Genomic DNA, 16,269 nt, shown 5'->3' on the forward strand with positions numbered 1-16,269 from the left:
TTACAGTAATCAGTTGTTGATGCAGTGAAATGGTCACCAGCAGTGACCGTTCTATTGACCATTCCATCAACTTCTAATGCAGTTGATTACTCAATCATAACAAAGGAAAGAAGGAATAATACAGAAGGAAACTGCACTGGGTTCTAATACATTTTATATTATATGTGTAATTTGTTTTCAGTAGTGAGCTAATTGTATTTTAATAAGTCAAACTGCTTTGTGCTCTCGTGGGAATATGAGAGAGGATTCAGTACAGGGAAAACACACAGAGTTTGTAATTTAGCCATATATTGAAAGCATGGGTTTAGTCTGTACTGTAAAGACAATGCTTTGAAGTGTCTGGCATGTTATTTACAGGTTATTTCCAAGAACACTTCCTCCCTGGTTTCTGTGCCAAAGTTATGCTCCTCTTTAGCTGACAGAAGTCTTGACATGGACTCTGAGTTTAGACTGTCTTCAGGTTTAGAGAATGTGTGATTATCAATGTGATTATGATGCTCCTGGTAATTCCAGCAGACAGCAGTGAGTGTGCCTTGGTGCTGCAGGTGAATCTCAGGCACTTCCTCTGTGTAACTTCATCTAAAGAGTCTGACCAGCAGGTCAGAGCTTCCTGAAAAACTGTTTTTTCCATCAGTCCCTTGGCAAGGGCAGAAGGTTACTGGGACTAATCAAGTTGGTCTTGTGTGTAGCCAGTGAGGCTTTATGGCTTCCCAGGTGACCTTGGTCCTGTAATGTACCATAAAGGACTTTCTCCATTAATAGCTTGTTTGTGAGAGCTGGAAAGACAACTTGTAATACACCTGCTTTTCCTGCTTCTTCCATAATGACATTCTGAACAAGCAAGATGATGTCCTTTGATCCAATGTGACCTTGTATTTTTGGTGATTCTATGATATCTTCAGAGAAAATAAGTAAATTAAGATATAAACATGCTGCTTAGTTATATATTCATGTATTTCATTTTTTTTCATACATTGCATCACAAAATGTAATATTAATTAAATTTATGTGTGTGTACCTACCTTTTGGCCAATTCTCTTTTCAGTTAAACCTATGTATATTAAACATTAGACTTATACCTGTCTATAACAACTGCAAGGGAATGGGGAATATGATGCTTCCTAAAAGACTTTTTTCCCCTGCATAAGGAATTTTCTCTCCATGGTGGTGTTGGGTTCAAAGACTAAACTGATTCTTTTGGGGCTTTGAAAAGAGAACTCTTCTGTCTTCTTTCATTCTCCTGGAGTATCTTTTCCACTTAGAATGTATAATTTTGTAGCAAGATCTATTACAAGGAGCTTTGAAAGTCTTATTCAAAGTAAGATCATGAAAGAATGGATATATAAAAGTTTGAGCATCATTGTATTTGGGATTTGTATGTCAGTTGTTTTGACTTCTACTGCAAGCTACTGTTCCTTTATGCCTGTGCTAGCTGTGTAACTGCATGGTTTCCAGGCAAGAATCTTTTCTTGATTTGAAGATGTCAGAAATTAGGAATGTTCTGTTCCTTTAACAGTTTTTCCCAGCGTGTGATTGACTTTACTGTAAAAAACAGGCCTATTCAAATTTCTCTGGGTTCTTTTTTAAATTTCAGCCTCCACTGCTAGACAAGAGAGCTCTTCTATATATGATACTTTCTTTCAATCTATTAGTTTTAAATCTGATAAGTGAAGGAAATTGAATAAATCATTATCATGTGTTTTTCACATGTCTCCACAGTCTCTTTTCCGTGTTTTCTTCAACCTACTTCTAAAAGGCTGGAAACAAGGCTATTCCATGTTATTCTCATTTTGTTTGTCCATCAATATTTATTTTCCAGAAAAGCACTGATTGTCATGCTTTATATATTCATGTTATCTGTCAAATGAGTGCTGTACCAGATTTTCTATTGCTTGATGATCTGCTACACAGCCTGTAGATCCCAGGAGCATTCCATCTCCCTTGTCATGATAGTAGCACTCTAACAGTCTAAAATTTCCAGAATTCAAATCAGCATTATTGGGCTGCAGAATTCTTCAGTCTGATCCAAGTTAATTGCCCGACATAGGCCAGACATCAACATCTCTAACTGCCAAAACCCTTAAAGTTTGCATTCATTTCTTGGCATTATGACAGGCTGGAGTAATAGCATTTCAGCAGAGAAAAAGGTGACCACATTGTATAGTAGATTGATATGATCACAATATCATTTGAAATAGCAAACAGCATAGGAGGGATATTGGGTCAGTTGCATACTCAGGGAAGCAATGTATCTTGTAACAGGAAGGGAAAAAATTTCATCAGCAGTTTGTTGTGAGGAAGCTCAGCTGGCAACATATAAGCTAGGAAAAATGGTGTCTGAAAAACAACATTCCTAGACAAAATAAAACATATAGAAGGCCAAAATCATCCACTTTTCATAAAGTTTAAGTAACTGTTCTTTAGCAGACACAGAACAAAGGAAGACAAAACAGTAGGTCTCTTGTGAGCATAGTGAAATGGATACTTTCTGTGATACATATCTTGATTTTTCATTAATTTGCACAAAATATGGAGGGATGGATAGTAAATTGCACCCAACAACAAAATATTTCTCTTTCCTTGCATCAAAAAATTACCCAATTGTCCACAGAATTGGAATCTGACTGTGCAATGTAGGTTACTTTACAGAAACCCCTGGAAGTTGCTCTGGTAGGTTACTGAAGTCCAGCATTATTCAGGTAACATGCCCATGAATTTTTGTCCATGAGTTAGAATGTTCATGGCAGCACAGGGACTAGAGACTAAATGCAGAGAGAGGCATTGGGTTAGGGATAGGACGGCTCCATTGGGTCCTTAAGAGAGGTTGCAGATAATCCTGTGTGTGGGCATGGCTGTGCTCTGAGCAGCGATGCAGAGATCACCTCCCAGCCCCTACAGTGGAGCTTTCTCACCTGTGCTGAAACCAAAATGTATTTGAAAGTTCCACTGAGCTAAATGAGATTTACATGTGTGACTATGCATTTTGCTGAGAACTGAGAGAAGATAGAATCAGGTCTTTAAATAACTAACATAAGAGGTCTTTGGAATTCTGATGTGGTGTTTTAGGAGGAATTATATGATAAAATAACATGAGTAGCCTTGCAAGTCAATCAGCAGAGCAGATGTTAACCTCTCTTCTTAGCAAACTTTGGGTTTTGTTGCCATTTCATGGTAAAGAATAAGTCAAGGGAAAGCACATAAATGAATTTGAGTTTTGCCTTTCAAATACTAAGAAAATAATCCATCTGAACTACTCATAAGGCATTAGCAGCATAAACTGTATTATGATTGGACTGTTTCCTGTGGCAATAACTTCAAGAAGAGTTTCAGGAGTAGTTGTATTATCTATTGAGAAGCAATTTTTTACTTTCTGTGGAGGCAAGATAGTTTTATGAATAACTGAAGTTTACTCTGAAGGCCATTTCAGTCGCCCACAGATCTAACGATATTATGTTACCTCCTTTCGTTTCAAATTCACAGCATAAGAAAGAAAAAGAATGACATAAATTGGATGTTAGAAGAGTTCTGAAGATAGACATCAGAAGAATTCAAGAGTAAGAAGAGAACTCAGCATTATTTGTTATTTTCCATCCTAAAGTAAAAAAGGGAACAAAGCATCAAAAGCATCAGTAGTGATAGAGAGAGCTCAAAGCCAGGACTATATATCATAGCATATAAAACAAGTGAGTTGGCACCACCAGAAGGTCTAAAGTCTTAGTCTGTGGTTTAAAGTCATTGATATTGCAGTCAGAAAGATCTTTCAACTGCAGAAGTAAGATGAAGAGCTGTATGCATTTGTTGCCATAGACATTTTAGGATTTGCCTGCTAGTAGCATTTTGGAGCTCACTAGGGTGAATAAGTGGTCATGGTGCTGAGAGAATCCAAGTCCACTGATAGGATGTTATAGATCAGAATCTTTCACTTTTTGTTAGTACATCTGAAAATAATGGCTGTGAATGTAGGCCAGCATCAGATTCATGTGCTTTATCTTGTGTTTAAGTTGATTGAATGCAATCATATTCCATAAACTAAAGCATATTGTAGTCTTTAAATCATCATTCAGTCTGTAGTGGAATTTTAGTTGGTCTTAAAAAATATTGCAGAATTACCTTGATTCAAAAATTTTGAAGTACAGTGATGCTGAACTTGAAAGTATGTAAAGAAATATATTTCTTCACATTGTATTTGGGCAATGATAATTACTTACAAGTGAAAGTAGAAAAGGACATTTCAGATCTCTATATAATGTTTGCAGTTATTTGAAATCCAAAGGGTAATAGAAAAATTTCTGATGTCTTGCTTAGTAGTCGGAAAGATTTACTCCACTTGTAGAGAAGCAGCTTGTTGAGCATATTGTTGCCATATTATTTTTATTTGTGGCTGGACATACTGTAGCATTTCCTGGGATATCAAGCCTATTTGTCTGCCAGCACTGGAATTTCTTTTTTGGTGGCATATTTTTATAGTGATTTATCCATAAAATATCACTGAATAAAGCAGCAGCCATGGAGAAATTCTGCAGTGGTTGAAATGTGATTAGTTACACGAGCCTTTCTTTTTTTATTCCTAAACTCCTAACTCTTCTTGGACCTCTCTGCCTTTCTGGTATCTGTTTTCTCATTTCCTTATTATTTGTTCCCTCCTGCATCCATTTCACCTCATGTTGACCCTAAAGAAACTGTGTTGTAGCCCACAGGATTGCATTGCTCTTACAGTAGGAGTTCCAATATATGTTATAAACATTCTGGTTGCAGGCTACAGCCAAGGTGCACAACATAGGGAAGACAATGTCTTTCTGCAGCACAATAAACCTTTAGTTTTGTTTGTTTCTTTGTTTCCTAAGCCTCTTAGGAGTTCAAGGCCATAGCTCTTGATAGAAAATGTGGTATAAGCTCCTCTTATATGTGTGTGTGACTATATATATGTATTTATGTATAAAGAGAGAGATGTCTGTGTGTACAGACATGTATTTATGCCTCAGGTTGTAGTCTTAAACAAGATTTTAATTTCAGTCTTGAGAGAGTATTGGAGTTGTTTGGTGCTTATTATCCAACTATCACAGCTTCCTTTTGGCTATTGAAATGTGCAGATTCACTGAAATGGAGCAAAGCAGGCAAGTGGTGCATCTTAGGAAGAGTCTGAGAGAATCCAGGTGGTTTCTGGGGCAGGATCTCCATTTGGTGTCACCCTCCCTTATGAGCCATACAGGCACAAAGGAGTGTTCAGTGTAAAATCACACATGGAGTCCTTGCACAGTGGTTACTACAAATGTGTGAGGTCTGCAGTTCCATTCAGCTCCCAAGTGCTGCCCCTTGTGGGTCACCCTTGCTTTGGTCCTGATGGAAGTTGGGGGATTTTGGGGGTGGGCTGCATTTGTAGCCAGCAGGAGTGGTGCAGGAAGGATTACATTGCTTTGATGCTAAGATACAGACCCTTTCTCTCCAGACTGATTTAAGGATCAAGTAAGGTGGTTGCTGTTAGTTGCTTTCAGTCATGTTTCCTTTGATTTTACTTTCCTTATATAACAGGGATTTGTCATACAGCAGTTGATTTTTATTAACATGAAAAGGTGCCTTATGGAAAATCATACATTCAACAAGGAAAATATTTTAGCTTTCTTGCAGAAGGGCAGAGCCTCTAGATCCTGATGTTCTTTGGAAAAAGGGATTGCTTATTTTTAATGAGGTGGCATTAAATGGGAAGGCCATCCTCCTTCCGTGGAATTTGAAAAGTTCCTATGTTTATATTTTTGCTTACCTAGATAACTTTCACATATAAAGAGTACAAAAGATAAAATGAAAGATTAAATGATGCTGGAAGCATCATTAACTTTTCAGATGACATTCTTTTGGAAAGTGCAGTGTCTTTCAAAAAAATGTGCCATGTGCATGGCTCAGCCCCAGATCTTCCAGCAGTCTAATACTGGCAAGGGAGGGCATCTGTAGCCCCCTGGGAAGTGGGCTGTGGGGATTTCCTTTTCTCCTCTTTGTTGGTTTTTATTTCCATTTCCTTTTCCTCTCTTTTTTCTGTCATTTAACGCTGTTCTGCACAACAGAGGGGAGCATCTGGCCCCAAGTAAACACCCAGTAAAATAAGTGGGGGAAATTCACAGCTCCCTTGGTGCTATTGCGTCTGTCTGTCTGGTTGTGGACTCAACAAGATAACCATGCATCAAATTACATTGTCCAGGCTATCTTCACAACCAGAAGTGCTTGAAACCTTATTTTAATAGAAGCTTAGATTCTGGAGAATACTATAAAATCTCTCCAAAGGCACCAAATCAGCAATTCCATCTGTGTTTCTGCAAATGTAGAGGAACAATGCCCCAGCTGATTATGCAAACAGAATGAAAATAGTTATTTTAAAAGTGCATAAAATCGATACTTTGGGGAAAACAAGTCAGCTGTGTTTATACTCAGCATATAGCAGACATTTTGTTTCTTTGTCTGAAAAAATCATAGGCAAGCAAGGATTGCAAGTGAAATAAAACAGCCTATCATACAGTGCAACAGAGGGGACTGGAACATCAGATGTCTCAGCAAAGGCTTAGAGAATTTTAGGTTCCTTCTGAGAGAATATAAATTATATTGAGGTTGATATATTTGTACGTTGTTTGAAGTCAAAGCCAAATATTCTTAACACGGTGGGAATAACTCCCTTCCCATTGCTGATCATGAAAAGTATGTAACTAAATCTATGTCTGTGGTGCTGAAAATTTCCTCCTAAATGCTGTCTCTTCTGGACTAATGGGATTTTTTGCAAGTATTGGTGTGAAGGGGTGTGCATATAAATATGTAGAAACGTGCTTCTCATACAGTCAGGATACATTCCTTGTATACATATTATTCTAAAAACAGGAAACAAAAGCATCTGAGAAACAGGACTGAAAGGGAACAATTTTTAGACCTATAAGTTAAATTGGATTAAACTTCATCTTTCAGCAAATGCCATGTTATTTATTCAGTGTTTCTCTGGGGGATTTCCCTACCCCCTACACTTTATAGCAAGTAGTGTTGTTTCTTAATTAAAAAATCAAACAAACATGGAATTGAGGCTGCCCCACACAGACACTCTCCTGTGGGAATAGGAGGTGCACTGATTTTCTCACGGACAGTTTCTGGGTCTGTTGGACACAAAGGAGGGGAAAAGCTGTGTCTGGGGAAGTCAAATTCACATCATGCATAGACGCCAGGACTATTCTGTGCTGCAGGGCCATCTCCTTAGGTATTGCCCTTTATGGGGGAGAGCTGGTGGGCATGGTGAGGAAGGTCACTGATAAACTCATCACAAGTCAGGTAGATTTCTTTTTATTAATTACTGTGGGGTTTATTAATTACCCCACAGTAGAGATTACTGTCTTGGAGAAAGGAAGTTCTTGTTTCCTCTTTTCTTTCATTCTTTACACACAGAGCTGGAATGTTTTGGAGATTTCAAGGCTTTACAATTCCCCCTCTGTAGCTGAAACAAACCTTTATCCTTTTCCTTAGTTTCTGACCTAAATAGTTTAGAAAGACTGATGTACATTTTGAGAGATTTTAATTACTATTGTGGGGGGAAAAGTATTTTAAGTTCTTTACAGTTAAGACAAAGCAAAATTTTTTTTTTTAATTATTTTGAGTTTCACTTCTTTCTACAAATGCATGTGAAGCACATTGGTGCACCACTTGAAAAGTCTTTTGGTTGGACTCCACCAGTGCTTTGATTGCTGTTATTTCAACATCTGGAGGGTTTTTCTCATATTTACCTGGTTTACAATTTGAGTAATAGTAGATACTCTGACATTTTCAAGCTAATGCAAGTGCCGTTTCACCCTGTTTAGTGTCGGGTTCATTGATCTCTTCCCTGCTTTTCTGTGGAACAGCAAAATGCACTCTGCAGGCCAGTGTTAAAGATGGATTCTGCTATAGATTCACTTTGTCAAAGTGCACACAAGGGTGGCTGTTTTCAGGCTGTCCCACTTTGTCACCAGTGATGCCTCAGGAGTTGCAGCAGTGTCCTCATTTCCAATGGAATGGTTTATTTTGAAGGTAAAGCTCTTCAGTCAGTGACTGTAAACGTTGGTTCTGTGGCAAGGGCCAAAAGCAGCAGTGACATAAGCTATTCTCAACCTTTGAAAGAAGCAGACAGAGATCATCTGATGTGCCAGCAAATGTATTTGTTCTTGCATCTTTCTGCAGCTGATACTTTTTTTTTTCTTAGATAAATATTTAACTGATATTGCCTCTATCCCTTTCCTAAAACTGGCATTCTCTTTTCAAGTTTCTTATCTGGAAACAAACTCTTTTTGTCCCTTCTATAAATGCAGTCCTGGTTTCAGCCATTATTTATGGCTGGGCACACTGTAGTTACAGCACATGAAAGAACATCAGCAATGACTTATTGTAAATGGGACAGACTTCTTGGGAATGCACTGGGGATTAGATGTCCAAAAGAATGAAGCACTGCTCTCTTTCCATCTGGCCACTTCATTTCACTGCCTATTTGGGACCAGCACTTCTAAAATCTAGTTTGCAGAGTCAAATATTGATTTAATTTGGAGGGTTTTTTATTCTTAAAAGGTAGAGTAAACCTGGGAAGGTTTTACTTGTGCAGAGTCACAGGAGGGACAAGCAGGGAACAACTGAAAGAAACTATTTCTGTCAAAGTTGGCAATTTTATGATTGGTTGATTAAAAAGACTAAGAAAATCTTTTCTCTAGATTGGACTCAATAACTTTCAAAATGTCAGTTTGGGCATGAAAAATTCAAATTTTCTTGGTGATATAGTCATATAAAAATGGTATTTCAGTATATTCGTATTTTCTCCATCCTCTGTTTTCTCAGAAAATAGTCTTTAGGATGCAAACTAAAAAGGTTAATATCAGGTGAAGGATTTTTAATTATTAGCTTTCTTATGTTTTACAGAGTTTAAGCAAAGAGGTCAGAAAGTATTCCACCCTAACCCTTTGTCATGATGGAGCATTAGTCAACCCATTTTCTAAACACCCTTCAAAACACTTTTGGTGGAGCTCCAGCTGAAATACTGATTCCATATATGCTATTTCTTCTAAAATAAGATAAATCAGAAGTCAAGCTTTCAATATTTTTTGACTATAAGCAAGTTAAGTTCCAGCTTCTAATGTAGATCTCATATCTTGTATTAATTCTCCAGAAAAAGCTCTGGGAGAGCATAGGACTGGTTTCCCTTGGATACAGGTGATCCAGGCTGGAGTACTGTCTGTCTTGTATGTGCTCTGGCAACTAAGAGTGTCTTGAAATGACGTGGGATTATCCTAACACTGAGGTTAGAGTAGCTACATGTGGTGTACACAATAATTTTCCATGTGGAGTAATTGTTTGAGGGATGAGTATAAAAAAATCCAAACCTAAAGCAAATCTCTATGTCCCAGGTACCTGTACTAGTAGGATTTGTGTTCCACAGCAGAGCTCTGTGTTGTAACATTAATAACCCATATTTGATCAGACCCATATGTGCAAAGTCATTGTGAGTTTTAAGAGTGGAAGATGGTGTCTAATGAAGTTGCTGCTGTTCCTCTTACTCAGAACAGCAGGCCCCCATGTTAGCAGAGCTGTGCCGTTTTAAGCAATGTCAGTCTGGGTTTCAGGAATGTATTTGTCTTAGTCAAGTGATCCAAATGCTTTTTTTGCCTGGGCCATTGTTTTAAAAGTTACCCTGAAGTTTTGAATAACAGTACAGTAACACCTTTTTTCTAGCATGAATAGAGGGAGAAAATAGCTCCCCATATAAAACATAAAATTCCAGGAGTGCTGGAGTAAGCAGGTATGGGTGAGTGTGCACTTTTGTACCTGCAGGGCAAACATCCCATCCTCCCCTTCTGACCATGTCAGTGCATGGGGAAATCAGCCAGACCCATTTTCCTCATCTTACCCTATGAATTTCCATGTCATCTCCATTGGTCTTTGAACTGCTGGGCACAGGTAACTAAATGAGTACCATCTCAGAAACAGGGCTGTTTATATCCTCTCCTCACTCCTAGCATGCCTGTGCAGTCTGAGCCACTGATTGACCCCTATTGATCTGATTTGACTGCACTTCTGTGGAGTAGACAAACAGTGCAAGAGAATCCAGGGACTCTAATTCACAGTACCTTATTTAGGTTTCTGGGTAATAATTCTTATTTGCATTAATCGCTTGCATTAATCACGCAGAACCCGAGGCTGCCTCTTGCCTTCTCTGCATTCCTGTTCCCGACAATGGAACAAAAAGGTATCTGGTCTAAAGAAAGAGTGGTTTAAGTATATTGACACTTGATGCTTAGTAGTTGCAAAACTTAACTGTTAGAAAAAAAAGACATTTTTTCAAATCAATGACTCACGCATTACTGTAAAATATATCGATTAAAAACAAAGCATAATGTTAGTCATTTAGTCAGTAGAGTGATGCAATACTGAAATAAATTTATCCCTTGACTTTTGCATTAACCTTTTATTGACTGCTTGCATACTCATAATTAACACACACTTTAGCTAGCTTGGTTAGTTTTAGCATTGTGATCAGTGTCCTCTAATGTAGATGACACCCTGATCATCAAAAACCAGTGCAGCCCAGGGAACCATGACCAGGCAAGTGTCTGTCTCAGTGGATGCACCCCTGCCCAGGGAGATACCAGCCACCTTCCAGGGAAAGCATCATCAGCTGTTATGCAAATAGTCAAACAGTCATATGAATGCTTGTCATCACTTAGTTGAACATATTAATAAATATTAATAAATATTAATAAATATTAATGAGCAAAGTCCGCTTGTAAAAAACAGACAAAAAGGTTATGAAAAATCTGAGAACTTTAGAGGGTAGAGGTAGTGAGAACATGCTCTTCAACAGTAACTAAAAATGTGCTTTTTAAATTGAAACTGTCACAAGTCTTGATTGTTTTAGTAAGAAAGTAGGGACCATGGAGTTTTGTGCATTCTATAAACAAACAATTCTTTCTCTAATATGTTATTGAAAACTTACTGTCAAGGTGTTGCAGCTAAATTGCTCTGAAATATATCACAGCAGTTTTCCTGTTCTCCTGCTGCAGATAAAGTATTGAAGGAATCTATTCTGTATATCAAAGTTTGTGTGATTTCCACTCTTTATACAGTTTTTACATATAATATGCAGAGGTTAGTTCTGTTTTCTTTTGGAGTTTTGACTCTAGTAACTCAAATAACAGTTTTAAATTGATATGGAATATTTTCATTAACTTACAATTGTAACTCTTCATACTTTCCCACTACCACCACAGCTCAATGTTTGCAGCCTTTTTTTGTTTTTTTAATCAGGAGTTATTGTTGCTAACTCATTTTAACTGTCAGATACAAAGAATTTTAAATCATTCTGTGCAATCATTTAGATGCCTTTGATTGTTCTGCTTCAGTTTAAAATGTTGCTCTGCTTTTGGCAAGATCTTCAGCTCTGTTCCACTTCTACAAATTAAAGACCATTGTAGGAACAATTTATATGCTCATCTAGAAAGGTCTGGTTTTTGCACCCTAGTTCTGAGTGAGAAAGGACATTTTTCACCATGTTCCAGATTGTGGGAGCTATTCACATGGATTCCTTATTGAACTGCCAGGTGCAGCAGTGACTGCCTAGAACCAGCCCCATAGCTTTGAACATGAAAAACTTAAGCTGTCTTTGATGTCAGCAGATCCAGCACAGGGGCTGTAATTTTGGTCAAAATAGATGATTGAGAGATTATAAGAATGTATCATTCCCTGCTGTTCTTGCTAGTATGGAGCAAAGCTGTAGAAATCCAACAGAAGGAGGAAAGCACCATGGCATCACTGACCTTGGAGTGCTTTCCCTTTTTTGTATTTTTACAGCACATTGATGCATTTCTGTCTCCAGACTGGCACAGCAAGTCTGAGGACCTGACACACTTGCATTCCTCTAGTCCCTCCCATGGAATATGCTGTGGTTCAAACTTCCCCAGCTGCCTGATCTCCTGGAAGCTCCGGCACGTGCTTGGTTGTGGGGAGACCTCTCAGCAAAGGTTCTGCTGGTACAAATATAGAAAAGGGAAAGTAGCAAGCAGTGGCTGTTGGGCTGTCTAGGCACAGCATCACCATCACTGCCACCACATTTACAGCAACAAAAACACCCACATGTGAGGGAGAAGCTGGTCAATCTGTTTCTGTGAGAGAGCAAGGGAAAAAAAGACATGAAAGGTAAAAAGAGGACTCTGAAATGCTGAGGAAGCTAAAGGTTGATATATCTTTTCTCTCAGTGAAAACTTTTATTAGATGTGGGAGAGAGAAAATGTTTATTATTATTATTATTAGCTGAGTTTTGCAGATCACATAACATGCCTCCAGTATTTGCTGGCTGAGCTTTGTGATTTGTCATCTGCAATAATCATTACATGGTTAATTTATCCACTTTAAGATGGAAATGCTTAAACTGGAATGTCTTATACTACCCACCAAACTGAGTGTATTATTTTGTGCCAAGACAGAAAATAAAGCAAGCTTTTAGAAGCCTTATAGAGTTATGCTGTAATTAGTTTCAGCTTCCCCTGCATATTAATTTTCTCCTGTTCCTTTATATAATTTGGAAAATGTCTTCAGAACATGATGGCACAATCAGTTAAGTACCTCTCAGAACTCACACACTAAACTGCATTTGCTATAACAACTATTATAAAGCAGCCAGCAAAACAAATCCTCTGTTATTCTGTACAGTGCAGCTTATCAATGCAAACAGTTTAATATTTATGCTAAGAGGATTGTCACAAGTAGCTTCTGTTCCTTTAATTCTTGTTTTAAATAAATAATGAGAACATTTAAACACATTACTCTTCCCAGGGCCCTGAGGTCGGCTAATCTTATTATTTATGAAGTGATGTGCTACATAATAGTACTTAGTGCATGTTAACAGATGCTATTATCAGGGGCTGATGTGGAGAGCTGAAGATATATTGGAATGCTCTGTGTTAATACTGTCCTTGCAGTGTAATGTACGATGGATTGAGTGCCCAGGATGCTGGTGCAGCAATTAACCACCCAGTAACATGGGTGTAAAGCTGAAGGATGTTTTCTCATGGGGATTACACTGCTATTAATAATTCCCAGGAGAAGAAGACATCTTTCATTTGGCAACAGTCTCTTCCAGAAGGTCAGTGGTGTGGACAAGGAAGTTGAGTGTGTCAGTACTCTTGGAGTTCATTCTGCTGAGGTGAAAGATGGATATATGTTTAAAACAGCTTTAAAGTTCTTAAAAAAGTTATGTGCTTTATGGAAGACAAATTTTTAAAAATGTTATACAAGAGATAAAAGCACATTTCTGCAATTTGGTTGTTATCTCTTTAAAGAGCTATATAGACCTGCAGTATGTACCAAAATTAGGGTAATTCTCAGCATTTTTCTTTTTTTCCCCATTGTAAATATTAACTAATTAATCAGTAATGTGCAAATTTTTTGAGAGGAAGGGGAAAAAGGGGGGGAGAAATCCTCCTTGAGCTGTGACAATGTTTTGGATGTGGCATTTATTAGTCTAATCTTTAGAGATGTGATGGTTGCCACTTATAAAAACTTTCCTCTGCAGGCTGCAGTTCAGTTTAATATTATAATTAGACTTCACTAGTATTGATGAATAATCCATTTAATAAAAAACATTGTAATTTAAACATTTTCTCTGGGGACTAACATACACTAGCCTCTTAATTTAATTTTATTGAAGTTTTGCCCACCCATTCATCATTGGAAGTTGTTATTAACCTCCATTTCCATTTTTCTTTATAGAATTTTCTCTTTTTATATTGCCTTTTTCTGTGCTAAGCAGGTTGATACACTTGTAAATCTCCAGAATCTACAAAGCTAGTCTGGCTTCTTTAATGTTGTTTAATCTATCCCCCCTGACCTTAATGCAGTAAATTCAGTTTAATCTTTCTCAATAATCTAGTAATACATTGGAAACCAGCAAACATTTAAATCTGATAATGATTTAATCACATACTTTAAATAACAGCTGAGATAATGAAAAAATAATTCACCATATAAAGGAACACTAACTGAGTTTTCTCTGTGATTGGCTTTTTGAGAAATCCCTATAGAAAATACAAAGCCTACAACTGAAATCAACTTCACTGGAAATGTGCAATCCACTTGGTGTCAGAAGATGTCGTATTTCTTTTTTTTATCATCTTTCTCTCTAAATTAATGCTCAAATGTATCCTTGCTGAGTATTCAGTTTCTTGATACAGTTTTACTTAAGTGGTTTATCTGCTTACCTTTCTTTTCAGATGCCAGTCAGACGCAGCAGAGAGCTTGCCAGAGGACCAGAGACCAGAATGCCATCCCTTCTGGACAGATGATGATGAATGTAATATGCCTCTGCCATATGATCTAGAAGAAGTAATTGCTTATCTACAAAATCTCCTTCAATGGATAGAATAACAAGTGACCTTCCAGCCTAGAATTATTGATGCTGGTCATCTGGGGAGAAGCTTTGTTATCATAAATCTTTTAAGCTTTATGATTTCTTGATTGTGTGTTAGTTTGTCTGTCAATGCAGATTTTACCAGTCTTTAAACAGTAGCTTAGTTACTGTCTCATAATAAAAAGGACCAGCCCCCAAATTTTACAGAAGTGTGTGTTTTTTAAGGCATAAAGTCCAGAACACCAGCTTTAGTTCCCTCCTCCTCCACTCTATTTCCCTGCAGCCCAGGGATGTCTGTGTATCACAGACTCACAGGATGGGGCAGGTTGGGAGGGACCACAGTGGGTCACCGGGTCCAGCCTCCCTGCTCAAGCAGAATTCCCCAGAGCACAGGCACAGGGCTGTGTCCAGACAGTTCTGGAATGTTCCCTGGGAGGGAGACTCCACAGGCTCTGGCCAGGCTGTTCAGTGCTCGGGCCCTGCACAGCAGAGAGCTCCTTGCTCATGTCCAGGTGGAACTCCCTGGGCATCATTGCTGCCCCTTCCTCTGTCCCATTGCTGGGCACCAGGAGCAGAGCCTGGTCCATCCTCTGACACCTCCTGCAGATACTGACAGACATTATTGTCCCCTCTCAGCCATCTCTTCTTGAGGCTGAGCAGGCCCAGCTCTGCCAGTTTTGACACATTGCCTTGGTATCTAAATTTCAGCTTCCATGAGTGCCTAGAGCTGTCTCTGGCCTGGCAGGTTTGAGCAACCCAAGGTGTAGCTCACACCTGTGGCAAAGCAGACTGCATGATCTGGGCATCCTAATGAGAGGCCAGCTTGGGGTGAGCCTGTTGGAGATCTTCAAAACAGAGCTGTGGATTCTCAGTCCAGTAACACAAAGGGGCAGGAGATGGTGGAGATATTCCTTTGTGCAGTGGCTCCTTCTCAGAGCATTTTTTCCGGTGAGGAATTCTGTGGGAGTATTCTAATATTCATCCCAAGACTTTATTACTGTTTTGCCTCATGGCAACAGAGTACTACTAAGAGAGATTTCTGATGTGAATCTGTACATCCTGGGCTCCCTGGAATCCAGAATTCAGTTCCTAACCATTGCTTTGTATCTGCATGTTCTGAATCCTATTCTGAGGTCAGGTTTCCCAGTACATTGCCTAAAGAAGTGATGGACCTAAGTAAGACCTTCCATTTAGGTTGTTTGGCTCTCTGAGAAACTGGATTTAGATTGTGTGATGTTGGGAATTGCAGCATCAAGTGAGATCTATGAGCACAAACCCAAAAACTATGAAAAAGGAAACTGTGATGTTTTGTAGTAATGTGCTATAAAAAGAACAATTCTGTGTGGGATGATACAGGGTGCTCCTGAATGAGATAGAAAATTTTGTTTTGGTAAATTGCTATTTTATCTGAACTGGTTGGACTGGTGTCCCACTTTGCCACAAAAAGCAGAAAATCATTATGGTGAAAAAGCACTCAGGCTGTATTACCAAAGAAGCCAGTAAGGTTCAGAGTTTGACATTGCCACCAAGAAATGAATATGACTCCTGTGTTAATGTGGTGTTTAAAGTCTCTGCTGAGGCTGAGCTCACCCAGAACACACCAGCTTCTGTACTGGCAAAGTTCTGTGTGTGTGGATGAGGCTTGTGCTCCAGAAAATTGTGCTTTTGACAGTATAACGTATGCCAGACCTCCCTGGAGCTAAGGAAGCTGTGCCAGTAAAAATTCAGGTTTAGTGGTATAAAACTGTGTCCACACCTACCAGCTTTTGCCAGGACAATTATATCAAGTAGAGGCTGTACCTCATAAGACTTTAGGTAAAGCTGTGCCAGCAAGAGTATAAATACCTGAATCAAGTGTTTCCATCATAGTCCTGGGCTTCTGTGAA

The 16,269-nt window shown here is 38.6% G+C and overlaps 1 protein-coding gene across 1 annotated transcript in view; it reads left to right on the forward strand.

Annotated features, from left to right (window-relative positions):
• The window catches only part of FTO (FTO alpha-ketoglutarate dependent dioxygenase), a 220,460-nt gene extending 205,485 nt beyond the window's left edge, over nucleotides 1-14,975 (forward strand). Inside the window, exon 9 of the mRNA XM_066557245.1 lies at nucleotides 14,247-14,975. Coding sequence (XP_066413342.1) covers nucleotides 14,247-14,400 — 154 coding nt within the window. The 3' untranslated portion in view covers nucleotides 14,401-14,975. The remainder of the gene's footprint in view (nucleotides 1-14,246) is intronic.
• The last annotated feature ends 1,294 nt before the right edge of the window (nucleotides 14,976-16,269 follow it).

This window comes from Molothrus aeneus, chromosome 11 (genome assembly GCF_037042795.1).
Source record: "Molothrus aeneus isolate 106 chromosome 11, BPBGC_Maene_1.0, whole genome shotgun sequence".
Classification (NCBI taxonomy): Eukaryota; Metazoa; Chordata; class Aves; order Passeriformes; family Icteridae; genus Molothrus; species Molothrus aeneus.